Source organism: Rhincodon typus, chromosome 12 (assembly GCF_021869965.1).
Source record: "Rhincodon typus isolate 14 chromosome 12, sRhiTyp1.1, whole genome shotgun sequence".
Classification (NCBI taxonomy): domain Eukaryota; kingdom Metazoa; phylum Chordata; class Chondrichthyes; order Orectolobiformes; family Rhincodontidae; genus Rhincodon; species Rhincodon typus.
The window spans coordinates 141,309-156,862 of record NC_063343.1 but is presented as its reverse complement, the minus strand read 5'-3'; the positions used below and the strand labels follow the sequence as shown (position 1 = coordinate 156,862).

Below are 15,554 nucleotides of genomic sequence, written 5' to 3'. Positions count from 1 at the left end.
AAATGTCAACTTTCCTGCTTCTCTGATGCTGTCTGGCCTGCTGTGTTCCTCCAACTCCACACTGTATTGTCGCTGACTCCAGCATCTGCAGTTCTTACTATCTCAGAGTGAGTTACCATATTGTGATTTATCTTCCAAATTGTGAAATGACTTTATTCTGTAGGGACTAAATGTCACAGATGACTGCTTTTCTTCCTGTGATGAGTTACTGTAATGAGGTGTGTTTATCATGTGCATTTGCATAGAAGGTAGGAGCAGGAAGAGGCCATTCGGCCCTTTAAGCCTGCTCCACCATTCTTCAAGATCATGCCTGATCGTCCAACTCAATAGTCTAATCCTGCTTTCTCTCCGTAACCTTTGATCCCATTTACCTCAAGTGCTATATCAGTTAGCCTCTTAAATACATTCAATGTTTTGGCATCAACTATTTCCTGTGGTAATGAATTTCACAAGCTCCACCACTCTTTGGGTAAAAAAATGTCTCCTCCATCTCCGTCCTAAATTGTCTACCCAAATCCTCAGGCGTGACCCCTGGTTCTGGACGCACCCACCATCGGGAACATAATCCCTGGATCTACCCAGTCCAGTTCTGTTAGAATTTTATAAGTCTGTGAGATCCCTGGGAGATCTCTGAAGATCAGAAATTAGCAGACCAAATGTTTCATGTTTTCTTCTCTCAGAACAATAAATTAGTGAGTGAAGGAGCCTTCTGCCTACTTCATTGATACATCACTCTTGAACATACAGGAAACAAATTATTGTAATTGTCTGTATGATACGTCACATGACCAAACTGCATTTTATTTTTGCTTTGGTACAATATGCGATATATAATTTTGAGATTAATGCTGGTTCTGGCAATGATGTGCAGTAGTAAGCAATTTTTAATTCCAATATGTGCATGCTTCTTCCCCATTGATGTTCAAAAGTCAGGCATTTCTTTTATGTCTTTTTGAGAAACTCAAAATTCCAAAAGAGTGTCTTCACACTGGGTCTCCAGGATTCTGAGATCCCCTACTAGATATACTTTCTGCAGTTGGGATTTCTTTTGTGCAGTTGACTGGTTGGGAGGACAGTGTTCCAGAAAGTGAGGCAGGGTTAATGAAGAGAACAGGTTGACTCTCCTTATTTTAATAATAGGTTTTCTCAAGTGGACGAGCACTGGTAATAAATAGTCTTCAAATTTAAAGGTTATTTATGTACAGTACATTGACTATGATAATTGCCGAACCTAGATGAAACCAATGGCAAACTTGAGTATAAAAGAGTAATGAGAACTATAACCAAATTATTGTTAACTTCCTATTCAAGAACCTTTGGGTTCTTTAAGTCATGCAAACTGCATCACCTTTATGGGAGTAAATTTCACAGAAATGTTTCTTTCCAACTCCAGTCTCGCTCCTACCAGCACATTTTCTTGCTCTTGGTTCTGGAGCACTGAATTGGACTAAGTATTAACACTAGTCAACAGTCATCACCAGATTATGGGGTTGCTACATTGTAATATATTCTAATTAAAATAAAATTTACAGTAATTCTCGTGTCTGGAATTGCATTCTACATTCCAACTGTGGGATATAAACAAAACATAATGCTGCAAATGTTTATGTGTATACATCAAAAATATTCTCACTGGCTTGAATTTGTGAAATGTATTCCATTGATAGAACTAAATATACAATTTATTATTTTGCTAAATGAACTCACAGGTCCACTAATCTGAGCATCCATTGTATTCATTTGCGATGAATATATGCATGTTTCAATCAGCAACTCTATAAAACATGTTTTGATACAAATGTTTTTGAAGTGTACCTGACCCAAAATTAATGCAGATATATTTTCCATGAGTTGGCTCCAAATGCTGTTTGCATGTCTGTTGTCATAGTAATTTTGGTCAGCCACGTATGAGTTCGGGAAATGCTTTAACCAGATCAGAATTTTTACAACTTACGCATGACTTGCTGACTTATACTGCATACGCATAGGATGTTGTGCAGTCTCGGTGTATAGTTTAATGTAATGAATGAATCTTAATGTTGCATTAAAATATTAAAGTTATGTTCACTGCTGCTGGGAAAATGAGTTGCGTACTGTCTCAGATTGGGATCTATAGGTTCTTCTTTATTTTCTATGTTTTTTCCCTCCCCCTACACTTTCACCTAATTGGCACCTAATTCTTGCTCGTTTATGGTTCTTCATTAACCAGTATTCCTCTTATGCTTCATGTAGATGGTCACACTAAGTTTAATGCAGATGAAGTTCTTTTTTAAATACTGTTGGATTATATAAGAAGTTCAGATTGACTATTGCCCTTGCATGTGCATTTTCCAGGCATATTAATGGGTAGAAATTGAAATTTCATGTTGAATTTTTCTTGCGCCCATTAAATCTGAAGCCCAGTTTGGTGAGGCAGATATCAGCTTGAAATGTTGATCTGAAATAATTGCCTCTTTCTTTAGCTTGGTGTTGATGTGGGAGATCTTTTCATTCCTTGAGAAAATGGAAGGTAAAATTACCTTACGTGTATTATTTTAAAATGTAAGATGCACGAAAACCAAATGTGGCAAAACTGAACTTGGGTATTTAATATTTGCAACCTGTCTTAAAAGTGGTATTTAATTGGAAAGGTGAGATGATGCTCATTAAATGTCTGTTACATACACCTATAGAGGCATTTATCTACACATATATCACAGATTTGAACCTGGTTGTTTCATTAGAGGTTAAAGAAATTCTTCATAGTCCTGTGGTCCATCTCAAACTCTTGGGTACAGTCACTCCTGATCCATGTGCAGTCACTTAGGTTAAAAACTTTTAATAAAAACAGCTGTATACTTAAGTAAATTAATTCATACCAATATCTCAAACAAATTTACTTCTGCCTCTTTCCCTACTTGGCTATTTGAAAAAAACAAAATTAGAAGCATCGTCCAGTTGTTAGCTCAACATTTTCGTAATACAACAAAATATTGTGGGCTATTAAGGAAGCAACCAAAATAATTTACAGAGAGTTCGGACAGTTAATCCCATACAGTTTGTTGAAAGATGAATTGTGCCCAATACAGTTAATGATCTTTTCAAGCGATGAGTCATTCAATGAAAGTTCATAACTTTTTGTGGCAGGGAATCTGACAATGCTATACTTGACCTTGCTTGTTAAGGTTTCTTATTCTGTAACCTGGTAATTTGCTTAAATTGAAAACCGAAAACAGCAGCATATTGCTCATGGGATGTGGTTGCTTTGGCAGGCCAGCATTTATTTTCCATCCCCAGTGGCTTTTGAAGACAATTATCTGTCATTGTCTTCATGTGTGGGCAAAAAGTTCTAGGAAATTTAACCCATTGAGAATGAAGAAATGACAGTCTAGTTCTAAGTTGTGTTAGTGGATGACTTGGAGGGGATCTTGCTCATTCTCGTATTTGAATGTTAAATTCAAATGCAGCATAGATGGTGTGCTCTGCTGCCACTACGTGCCGGTGGTGAGGGTGAATCCGTGTTGGTGGATAGGATACCACTGTAACTGGGCTGCTTTCTCCTGGACGAAGATGAGTTTCATGAGTGTTGTTAGAGTTGTACTCATCCAGGCTACTGGAGAGTATGTCATCAAACTCCTGACTTGTACCTTTTAAACGGTAGACAGCCTTTGAAGAGCTTGGAGGTGAATTACTTGTTACAGAAATTCCAATCCTTTCACCATAGTATATGTTTGTGGTTGGGCTATTTGGGTTTCTAATCAGTTGATAACTTCCAAAATGTTTATGTTGGGGTGAGCTTCAGCATGGTGATGCTGTCAGGATGGAGGCAGTAGGGTTAGGATTAGGATCTACAATGGCGATAGGGTAGGGTTCCTGAGCTGGAGTTCACCTGTTTCTTCCCTTTCTACTTAACTCTCCTCCTCGGAAGGCAGCGGTGGTGATGAGTTGAGCCAGTGCGGATCTGAGGTGAAGCCTAGCGTGGACTTGTGTCGAAGCCCATTGCGGACTCCTGTTCTGTCTGCCTATAATTTTTCTCTGTTTCTCAGGCCTTTTTTTTAAAAATTTTTTAACCTTACTTACCTCCTGTGGAGACGACCTGGCAGCTTCAGCGGCGGCTATGTTGCTGAGATTGGCCCAGCGTAGTCTCATCGAGTGATGTCATCAGTAGAGGTAAGATGGCGCAGAAGAATGGCAACACTATTTGGCAGCAGCGTGGCAAAGGGACTCGTGGTGGTAATGATCTCCTTATCGGGATGGAGGAACCCAGATCTAGGCCCATGGCTAAGCACTTAAGAAGTACTGTAATGCTGAACTTTCAATTTTATTTCTTTATTTTCTACTTTATACCTAAGATTTTGTACCCAGTTACCTTTGTACTTGAGATGGTGCCAGAGAGTGACTTTTCACTGTGCTCCTGTATCCCTGTACTTGAGTACGTGTCAGTAAGACCTAATTCTAAATTCTGAAGAAGAATTTTAGATTCTTTCTTGTAGGAAATGGTCATTGTGTGGCATAAATGTTCCTTGTTATTTTTAACTCCAAGCATGAATGTTGTAATGGACCTGTTGCTCAAAGGGTGTTGCACTTAAAAAGGAGTTATGGATGATATTGAACACTGCACAATTATTAATGAGCATCTGACCTTATGGAGGGGAGATCATTGATCTGTACGTTTACTGTAGTTTCCTGCCTTTGACACCTATCCCAGGATAGACCTATCATTGTCAGCCTTGAAAATTTAAATTGCCCCAGCATTCACAACCAGTTTCATATTTCCACTACCTTCCATGCCAAATAAAAATTTAATGAATTCGCTTCCAAATGTCCTAGCTGTAGATGTTATGATTGTGCCCTTTGTTCTGGATTCTCTTACCAGTGCAAATAGTTTTTTTTAATCATCTTAACCATTTTGGTTGTTTTAATTTCAACCGATCCCGCCTCCTCTCCCCACCTCCCCGACAGAGTTCCCAGTGTAGTCGGTTCTGAGATTTATGGTAGTCATTCTTTTTATCATCATGAATATAGGGATGACTGGTAAGACCAGCATTTATTGCCTGTCTCAAATTTCCGTTGAGCAGTTTGCAGAGCCACTTTCAGAGAACATTTGAGTGTCAATCACATTGTTGTGGATCTAGAGTCACATGTAGGCCAGACCAGTTAAGCATGGTGCATCTTATTCCCTCAAGTACACCAGATGGGTTTTTACAACAATCAGTTGTAAAAGGCAGGTGGGACTAGTTTACTTTGGATTTATGTTTGGCATGGACTGGTTGGTCTGAAGGGTCTGTTTTAGTGCTCTATGACTCTGAGGATAGAAAATTAACACTTAAGTGATGAGGTAATGCATATTGATGTCATACTTTAGATATCATTAGATTCTGTGGAGCAAGAGTAAATTTATGTTCTAGTTAATTAAACATTCATAATATTTTATTGTAATTATTGACAATTAGGCAGAGTACAAGTGAGTGATACAAATTGACACAAACTATTGGTGAAACAGCGCTTGAAGAGTTACCTTGTTTTGTTGATTGTAATTATAAAATGCATACTGATTGGATGACTGCAATTGCATAATGATGGTTGATGAAGAAAACTTGAATGGGACATATTGGTAACTATTTAAAATGGGGATTATCAAAACACAGCAGAGACCTTGTAAAAAAAAGACAAGCAATGTGTGCCTCTTGCAATAGTTAATAGATAAGTATAGATTATTCCCCAACCCCACCCTTTACTTGTTGAATGTGTTTGCCTCTCACTTCAGTGCAATAATCATACTTCTCTGCTGGACAAACTTAGTACTCAAGTAAAGGCCTATATTGTGAAAAGCTTTTAAACTCTGGTTAATCCTGATTATTTCATTTCAGCCATCCCTTACTGTCTACCAGCCAGCAAAGGACTGTTGTTTGTTGTGCCATCATGAACGCAAAGATTGGGGAACTCAACAGAATGGGATTGTGGATCTAAAGAAGTTGGCACATTCAATGCCTGCATTAACTCATGGCGGTCTTGAGCGGGTGCCTCTCTGGATATGCCAGGCATGTCAAAAAAGAGTAGAGGAGGAGGAGCAACGGGCTGTCTGTGAACAGACCCTAATGGTAAAAATGAACTTTATTACTACTTGTGTTGATCTAAAATATCTGTTATGCATCATGAGAAGCAAAGGGAAATTTGTGTTTCATTTAATAATGTTGCTATCAGAATATAAATTATCTTGATTGAATTCTGGGCTATGCCTGCAAATGTAATGTTTCTCTTGGTCATGCCGTAGGATCAACTTACAGATTCAGAGAAGTATTAGCACCGTAGTGTCTTCATTTATTATCATGTGAAATGCTTGTGTTCTGTGGCATGCACGCAAGTTTTGTGTAAACTTTCATAATGATGTTGTATTCACCACAGTGATGTCTAATTTTAAAAAAAAAACTTGCATTCTTTCACAGCAGCAAAGGATGGTGATCAGAGTCTGTGTTTCTTTCATCACTGTGCATAAATTGATTTGGTTTGGGATGAAAAGTTATTTGTAGTTTTTACACTTTTTGTGTATAAATTAATTTCCAAGGTTCAATATGATCAGAATGCCAATTTTTTTTGTAGTTTTCTTTTTACAGAGAGTTCCATTGTGAGTGAATTTTGCTCTTTATGGCTTGATTGATGTTAACCTTTCTAAAGTACTCAAAAAAAAACATAGAAATTGCCTTTGAGGGGATCATGTTACATGCTGCATTAAAGAAAGGGGAAGAAAGGCCCATTTGGGGTTTCACACTTAGTCAAGTACTCTGAAAGCAACACTTTTGGATAAGTCAATGTTGTGTTCAAAATTAAATCATTTTCTTTTGCTTCTACAGAACTCGTCCCTTAAAGAAAAGCATAAAACTGGGGAAATCTGAAATAAAAAGGTGCTGGATTATACTCAGCATGTTTGACAGCATCTCTGAAAAGAAATTAATATTTTGAGTCGAATATGACTCAGAACTGAAGGAAGATGATGGATTTTATGTCATTGAAAGGAAAGAGGGCCAGGACTGTAAGAACATGAGAAATATTCACAGGAGTGGGCCATTTAGTCTGCCGTGTCATTCTATAAGACCATGGCTGATCTCTCCCAGGCATCAACAGCCAAAGAAAAAGGATGATTTGGGATAGGGTTGGGCACAGGACAGATTAACTGACATATGTCATGAAGCAAAGGGCAAAGGGCATGATCATGTTTGCTGTAAAGAAATGGAGCATTTATTTCTAATTAAGCAAAATGAGGGCAGAGTTCATGCTCTGAAATTGCTGAACTCAGTGTTGAGTACAGAAGTCTGTAAAATTCCTAATTGGAAGGCTGTAAAAGTGAGTTTTGTTAGACATCTCATAGAGTATACGACCTCAAACACCAAGAAGGAAGTGGAATTTAATGAAGGTTGACAGAGTAAAAGAAACAAACTGAAATGCCAGTGGGAAGAAACAGTAAAGCTTCAAGGTAGGGATTCCCATAAGAGAAGTGATTCTGAATTAAAAGTGAAAATAAAAGCAAAATACTGTGAATGTTGGAAAGCTGAGCCAATAACAAAGTATGATAAAATACCCAGCAAGTCTGGTGGCACCTGTGGAGAGAAAGAAAGTTACTGTTCCAAGTCAGATTCCCACTCGGCAGTTTACAGCTTTCTAAATGCAGTACTGAGAGGCTGAATTGCCTACTCCTGCTCCTCAATCTTGTGTTCACATATTGCTGCTAATCTGTGCATTTCCAGCACTTGGTTTTTATTTCATGTTTTCAAATGTTAGTTCACATTGATGTTTGAGATGTGAAGGTAAAAAAATTTTCTTAGTTTTACATCGTCAACCTCGACTTCTCCCAGGTCAAGAACACCATGTGACGTAAGAACAACAAAGCCCTGTGCACTTAAATGTACTTGACAGCTCTGTCCCTTACAGTAGAACGCAGTAATGCATCAGAATGACATTTCTGTTCCTCTCAATTGCTGGTAACATTAAATTTATTCATCGTCTTGGAAGTTGTGTCTGGTTTCCAGGCTATTTTCACCTTTGAGAAAGTTGCTTCTGACTACTAGCTTGCTTCATGGCACAGAAGGAGACCACTTGGCCCAGTGTATCTCTTCTAGCTGAAGAATGACCCCAATCTGTTATCACTTTCTAGCATTTGGTCCAGGGTATTGCAGGTTACAGTATATAAGATATGCATCCAGATACATAGAGTCATACAGCACGGAAATCGACCCTTCGGAGCAAGTAGTCCATGCCAACCATAATCCCAAACTAAACTAGTCCCACATAGAACATAACAGAACAGGAATGGGCCCTTAGGTCCACAATGTTGTGCTGAGCATGATGCCAAATTAAATTAATCTCTTTTGACTGCCCTTGGTCCATATCCCTCTATTCCTTGCATATTCATGTGCTTATCTAAATGTCCCTTAAATGCTCCCATCGTATCTGTCTCCTCTGGCAGCGTGTTCCAGACACTTGCCACTCTGTGTTAATAAAACTTGCCCCTCACATCAGAGATAGTAAGAACTGCCTATGCTGGAGTCAAAGATAACACAGTGTGGAGTTGGAGGAACACAGCAGGCCAGGCAGTATCAGAGGAGCAGGAAAGCTGACGTCTTAGATCGGGACCCTTACTATCTCTGATGTGAGGGGCAAGTTTTATTAACACAGAGTGGCAGGAGTCTGGAACATGCTGCCAGAGGTGGCGGTGGTGGAGACAGATACGATAGGAGCATTTAAGGGACTTTTAGATAAGCACATGAATATTCTGAAGAAGGGTCCCGACCCAAAATGTCAGCTTTCTTCCTCCTCTGATGCTGCCTGGCCTGCTGTGTTCCTCCAGCTTCACACTGTGTTGTCTGTTGCCTTTCACATCTCCTTTGAACGTGCCCCCTTGTACTAGATATTTCATCTCAGGGTTGACAGCCAGAATCTGTTTCCCAATCTATGCATCTCACAATTTTATAGATTTCTATCAAGTCTCCAGCTGCTCCAGAGAAAACAACCTGAATTTTTCTAGCCTCTCCGTATTGTTCATGCCCTCTAATTCAGGCAGCATCTGGTAAAACTCTTCTGCACCGTCTCCAAAGTTTCCACACCCTCCCTGTAATGTGGTGACCAGAATTGAATGCAATACTCTAAGTATGGCCTAACCAAAGTCTTATAAAGGGCAACATGACATCCTGACTGTTGTACTCAATTCCTCGAACAATAGAAGCAAGCATGCCGTACGCCTTCTTTACCACCCTATGCTCTTGTGTGGCCGCTTTCAGGAAGCTATGGACTTGAACCCCAAGATCCCTGTGTACATCAATACTGTTCATGGTCCGGCCATTAACTGTATAGTTCGCCTTAACATTTGTTCTTCCAAAGTGCAGCTCCTCACACTTATCTGGATTAAACTCCATCTGCCATTTCTCCGTCCATATGTGCAACTTATCTATATCTTGCCGTATCTTTTGACAACGTTCTACTTTCACCACAATTCCACCAATCTTTGTATTGTCTGCAAATGTACTAATCCACCCATCAACATTTTCATCTAAGTCATTCATATAAATCACAAACAGCAGAGGTCCCAGTAGGAATCCCTGCGGAACACCACTAGTCACAAACCTCCAGCCAGAAAAACACCCTTCCACCACTACCCTCTGTCTTCTCTGGGCAAGCCAATTCTGAATCTAAGCAGGCAAGTCACCGTGAATCCCATGCATCTTAATCTCTGGATGAGCCTGCCCTGAGGGACCTTGTCAAAAGCCTTACTAAAATCCATGTAGACAGCATCCACTGCTCTACCCTCATCAATGATCTTTGTGACCAGCTTGAAAAATTCAAATTGTAAGACATGACCTGCCCCGTACAAAGCCATGCTGACTATCCCTAATTAGGCTATGCTTTTCCAACTGCGTGTAAATCCTATCCTTAAGAATTCTGTCCATTAGGTTCCCAACCACTGATGTGAGACTTGCCAGCCTACAGTTTCCTGGATTTATCCCTATTTCCCTTCTTGAACAGAGGAACAATATTAGCTACTTGCCCCTCCAAGGGTTAGTGAGGATACAAAGAACCTGGTTAAGACCCCAGCAATCTCCTGTCTTGCCTCTCTCAGTAACCTGGGGTAGATACCATCAGACCCTGGGGACTTATCCACCTTAATGCTCTTCAAGACACCAAACTCCATTTCTTTAATGCCCCAGCATATTAACATGTTCTGCGCTAATCTCACTATCCTCCATATACCTCTCCTGGATGAATACCGACACAAAGTATTGATTTAGGATCTCACATCATCCTCTGCTTCCAAACACAAGTTCCCTCCTTTATCCTTGACTGATCCTACCTTCTCCCTAGTTATTGTCTTAATGTATGTATAGTATTGGAATTCTTGCCAAAATCATTTCGTGGCCCCTTCTTGCTCTCCTGATTCCCTGCTTGAGTTCTTTCCTGCTTTCTTTATATTCCTAATGGGCCCTGTGCGATTTTAGCTTCCTAAATCTTTCTTACTGTATGCTGCTTTTTTCCTTTTGACTAAAGTCACAACCTCCTCATTATCTAACAGTCCCTTGCCTTGCCATCCTTGTCCTTCCTCCTTACTGGATCATACCGGCCCTGAAGTCTGGTCACTAGGTCTTTAAACAATTCCCACATGTCAAATGTGGACTTGCCTGATAACAGCTTCTCCTGATTAACACTCCCTAGTTCCTGCCTCATACTGATCAGATTTGCTCTCCCCCAATTTAGTACCTTGCTGCAAGGCCCTGACTTATCCGTTTTCATAGCTATCTTAAAACTTAAGGAGTTGTGATCACTGTTCCCAAAATGCCCTCCCACTGAAAGGTGAGTCACCTTTCCAGGCTTATTAGCCAATACCAGGTCTAGTATGGCTCCTCCTCTAGTTGGAGTTTCCACATACTGTTCAAGAAATCCTCTTGGATGCGTTAACATATTCTGCCCCGTTTAAACCTCTTGCTGTAAGGGAGTCCCAGTCACTATTTAGGAGGTTAAAATCACCCACTATGACAACCCTGTTGTTAATGCATCTTTCCATAATCTGTCTACATTTTTGTTCTTTGATGTATTGGTGGCTGCTGTTGGGGGGACGGGGAGCAGGAGGAGGGGGGGCCTGTAGTATAATCCTGTCAGAGTGATTGCACTCATCTTATTTTTGAGTTTTACTCATATTGCCTCAGTGGATGAGCTCTTCAGTATGTTCTCTCTGAGTGCAGATGTGACATTCTCCCTGGTTAGCAATGCAACTCCTCCACTCTTTTTTTTTAACTTTCCTCTCTATCTCCTCTAAAACAACAAAACTCTGGAAAGTTGGGCAGCCAGTCCTGTCCCCCTCTCAGCCAAGTCTCTTTAATGGCCACAAGATCATAGTCCTATGTCCTGATCCAGGCTCTAAGCCCATTTGCCTTACCTCTAATATTCCTTGCATTGAAATAAATATACTTCAGCCCAGTATTACCATTGTGTTCATTTACCTGTCTCTGCTTGTCCTTCCTTCTTGACTTATTGGTCCAAACATCCACCTTCCCCTCAATCCTTCCACTTGCTGACCTCCTGTATTGGTTCCCAACCCCTGCCACTCTAGTTTAAACCCTCCTGAGTAGCACTAATGAACCTCCCTGCGAGGACATAGGTTCGTCTCCAGTGTCAGGTGCAACCTGTCCCTCTTGTACAGGTTACCCCTGTCCCAGAAGAGATCCCAATGATCCAAGAACCTGAAACCCTGCCTCCTGCATCAGTTTCTTAGCCATCATTCATCTGTCCTACCTTTCTATTTTCTGCCTCAATATCATGTGCCGCTGATACTAACCCAGAGATTACTGCCCTTGAGGCCGTGCCTTTCAGCGTATTTCCTAACTTGCTATACACACTCAACAGGACCTCATCTCTCTTTCTACCTATGTCGTTGGCTATGACCTCTGGCTGCTCACCCTCCCCCCTTAAGAATTTCATGCAACTGCTCAGTGACATCCTTAACCCTATCACCAGGGAGGCAACACACCATCCTGGAGACTCAAACACAGCCACAGAAACACCTGTCTGTGCCTCCTAACTAGCGAGTCTCCTACCACTGTTGCTCTACAGCAATGCCAGTTATGGTACCACAGATCTGGCTGCTACTGTTATACTCCCCTGAGAGGCTATTCCACAACAATATCTAAAATGGTATACCTGTTGGGGAGAGTGGAATAGCCACAGAAGACTCCTGCAGTACCTGCCTTCCTCTCCAGGCGGTCACCCATCTACCTGACTGAGCCTGTGGTGTGAGTACCTCCCCATAACTAGTGTCTGTCACACTCTCTGTCCCCTGTGTGCTCCTCAGTGTGTCCAACTGCCACTCCAACCAAACAGTGCTATCTGGAAGGAACTCCAGGTGGTCACACTTTCTGCAGACATAACCTTCCAAACATTTCTTATTCATGTACACTTATCTCAATATCTTTTAAACGTTGCAACTGTACCTACATGCACCACTTCCCTGGAAGTTCATTCCGTACACAAGCCATTGTCTGTGTTTAAAAAAAAAAAATAAATTACTGCTCATATCTTCTTTAAATCTTTCTCTTCTCGCCTTAAAAATACTTCCCCTCGTCTTGAAATTCTGCATGCTAGGGAAAAGTCAACTTAATTCACCTTATCTATACTCTTCTTGATTTTTTTTTAGAAGTCTGTAAGGTCACTCCTCAACCTCCTACACTCCAGTGAAAAAGATTCCAGGGTATCCAGCCTGTCCTTATAACACAAACTATCCCTTCCTGGCAACGACCTGGTAAATCTCTTCTGAACCCTGTCCAGTTTAATAATATCCTTCCTATGGCAGGGCGACCAAAACTTGATTCAGTATTCTAAAAGAGGCCTCACCAATGTCCTGTACAGCTTCAACATAATGCCCCAACTCTTATACTTATCAATATGAGCAATGAAGGCAAGCGTGCTAACTGCCTTATAATGTTATAATTATAATAATATTACTGTTTAAATGAGTTCCATATTTCTGCTTGTGTCACCCTTAACAGGCAGTGAGTTTCAGGCAGTCATTCTCTGAATGAATTACTTTTTCCTCATCTCCCCTCGAGTATTTCTCCCAAACACTTGTAAATTTATGGCTCTAGAAGCTTACCTCGCTCAGGTCACAGGCCATTCCTTCCACTGTATCAAGACACCTTGAATTCTGTTATTTACAATCAAACCTCCTCTCAGCTTCCTCTATTCCACAGAGAACAACTCTAGTCTATGAAATCTGGTATAATAGCTGCATTTTCTTTGTTCTGGTTACATCCTCTTAAATCTTTTCCCTATCGTCCTGAGTGGAATTGCATACAATTACAATTACATGTAATGAGGTGACCATAATTGCACAGTACTGAAGTCATAGCCTAGCTAAGGACTTATGCAAAATAAAAATGAAAGAACTGCAGATGCTGTAAATCGGGAAACAAAACAGAAATTGCTGGAAAAGCTCAGCAGGTCTGGCAGCACCTGTGAAGGAAAAAACAGAGTTAACGTTTTGGGTCTGGTGACTCTTCCTCAGTTCCTCAGAACTTTTCCAGCAATTTCTGTTTTGTTTCCTAAGGACTTGCGCAGTTCCATCATAACCCCCTGCTCTAATATTGTCTATGTGTTGTTGTGTTGATGGCTGTAAAATGCTTGTCAGAATGGCATTATCTACTTTAATTGTTATCACATAGCATCTCACCTTTTTTCTCGCTTTTTGGGACATACTTCCCTCCACGAAACATGTCCGGACTTGTACCCCATCTCAACCAATAAGAGAATTTTATGTACTGTTTCTCCTTCTCTCACCAGTCACCACTTTGCCACTCCACATGTCATGTTGTCTTACATGCACAAGAGGCGTAAAATCTGTCACTTCCATTATCGTGTACTGTTTAAACCTGTAGAACTCTTCCCTACTATTTGAGACAAATCAAGTTTGTATTTTCTTAGAGCTCTAACAAAGTTTTATTTCTGTATTTTGTAAGTGAAATCAGCCACGTTTATATTTTTGCTTTGTCTCCATCCTTAATCCCTTTATTTGTCCGTATTGTTGGCCTCACTATCCAATCTAAAACACTTTGATTTGAAGCAAGGTCACAGAGTGATGTTTAACTTTGTTGTTTCTATTGTTGCTGATGTAACCTGCAGAGAATTTCCTGCAATTTAAAAAAGACTTCCATCTTCCACGGTATTCTGCTTTTAGATTACAAAGTTTAATTCTTCTTTCCATAAAACTTCTCATGTTCTCATTCATACAAAACAATTGTCTGCTCAGTTCCCAACGAGAGTTCAAGTTTAAGTCTTGAATACCATTCCTTTAGCTTCTCATGACCGTTTCTTCCACTATCCCGGCCTTTCTCTTTCTCATCTGTATCAGAGCTTCTATGGTTAGTGTTCCATAATGTTATTTGTTCATCTTCCTAAAATGAGATTCACAGGAATGTTTGGGATAACCATCAAGCTTTATGCCTATTACACCCTCTTAACGCTGGCTTGCAGAATGCCCTTTGCACTTCTGTTTATGGTGAGCGAGCAGAACTGTAGAAAACTGGTTTGGGCGGCACGGAGGCTCAGTGGTTAGCACTGCTACCTCACAGCGCCAGGGACCCAGGTTCAATTCCACCCTCAGTTGACTGTGTGGAGTTTGCACATTCTGTCCGTGTCTGCGTGGGTTTCCTCCCACAGTCCAGAGGTGTGCAGGGTAGGTGGATTGGCCATGCTAAATTGCCCACAGTGCTGAGGGATGTGTAGATTAGGTGGGTTATAGGGGGATGGGTCTGGGTGGGATGCTCTGAGGGTTGATGTGGACTTGTTGGGCCGAAGAGCCTGTTTCCACACTGTAGAGATTCTGTGATGATGAAACCAAGAAGAATTAAGAATGAGGAATGTAGAGACCAACTGAATTTGGAATATCTTGACCTGCTGGAGCTGGTCTGTGCAACTTGAGCCTCGATTGTCCATGGTACAGCTGTAAGCTAACTCAGTTCCTCCACATCAGAAATGACAAATATAATAAATTTATTAGGTAAACCCTGATCCACTAAGTACAACTGAGAACCAAACAGTGAAATTTGTTGCAGAGCATGCTACAAGAGGCAAAACAAAACAAGCGTGCATCCACAGTGCCTAATGGCATGTCTGGGAATCAATCCAGCTGCTGAAAAGTAATAATGATATCACGGGAGGGCCTGCTGTCTGGCTGACCTTAACAAGAGGCTATAAATGTCTTACTGTTTCACTATTAATTTCAGCTGTAATTAAAACTGTATTCTGATATAATAACTATTAGAAAGCAAACTGATTAAATACTGAATTGTTTTTTGTTCAGCTGTTGCAGAACTGGCTACATCAGCTTGGGTAACATCAGGGGCTCTTACGTGATGCTTTGCAATTATGGGTTGCAAACTTTCCAGCAATTAAAAAGTTTACAAAACACTTTGGGAATGTGATGAGATAGTAGGAACTGCAGATGCTGGAGAATCTGAGATAACAAGGTGTAGAGCTGGATGAACACAGCAGGCCAAGCAGCATCATAGGAGCAGGAAGGCTGACGTTTCGGGCCTAGACCC

At 40.7% G+C, this 15,554-nt stretch overlaps 1 protein-coding gene across 3 annotated transcripts in view; it reads left to right on the top strand.

Annotated features, from left to right (window-relative positions):
• LOC109921957 (protein FAM193B) overlaps positions 1–15,554 on the top strand; it is an 88,405-nt gene that overhangs the window by 41,843 nt on the left and 31,008 nt on the right. For all 3 annotated transcript variants that reach the window (XM_048603650.1, XM_048603649.1, XM_048603648.1), the window contains exon 2: positions 5,850–6,080. In XM_048603650.1, the coding sequence (XP_048459607.1) occupies positions 5,850–6,080 (231 nt within the window). The remainder of the gene's footprint in view (positions 1–5,849; positions 6,081–15,554) is intronic.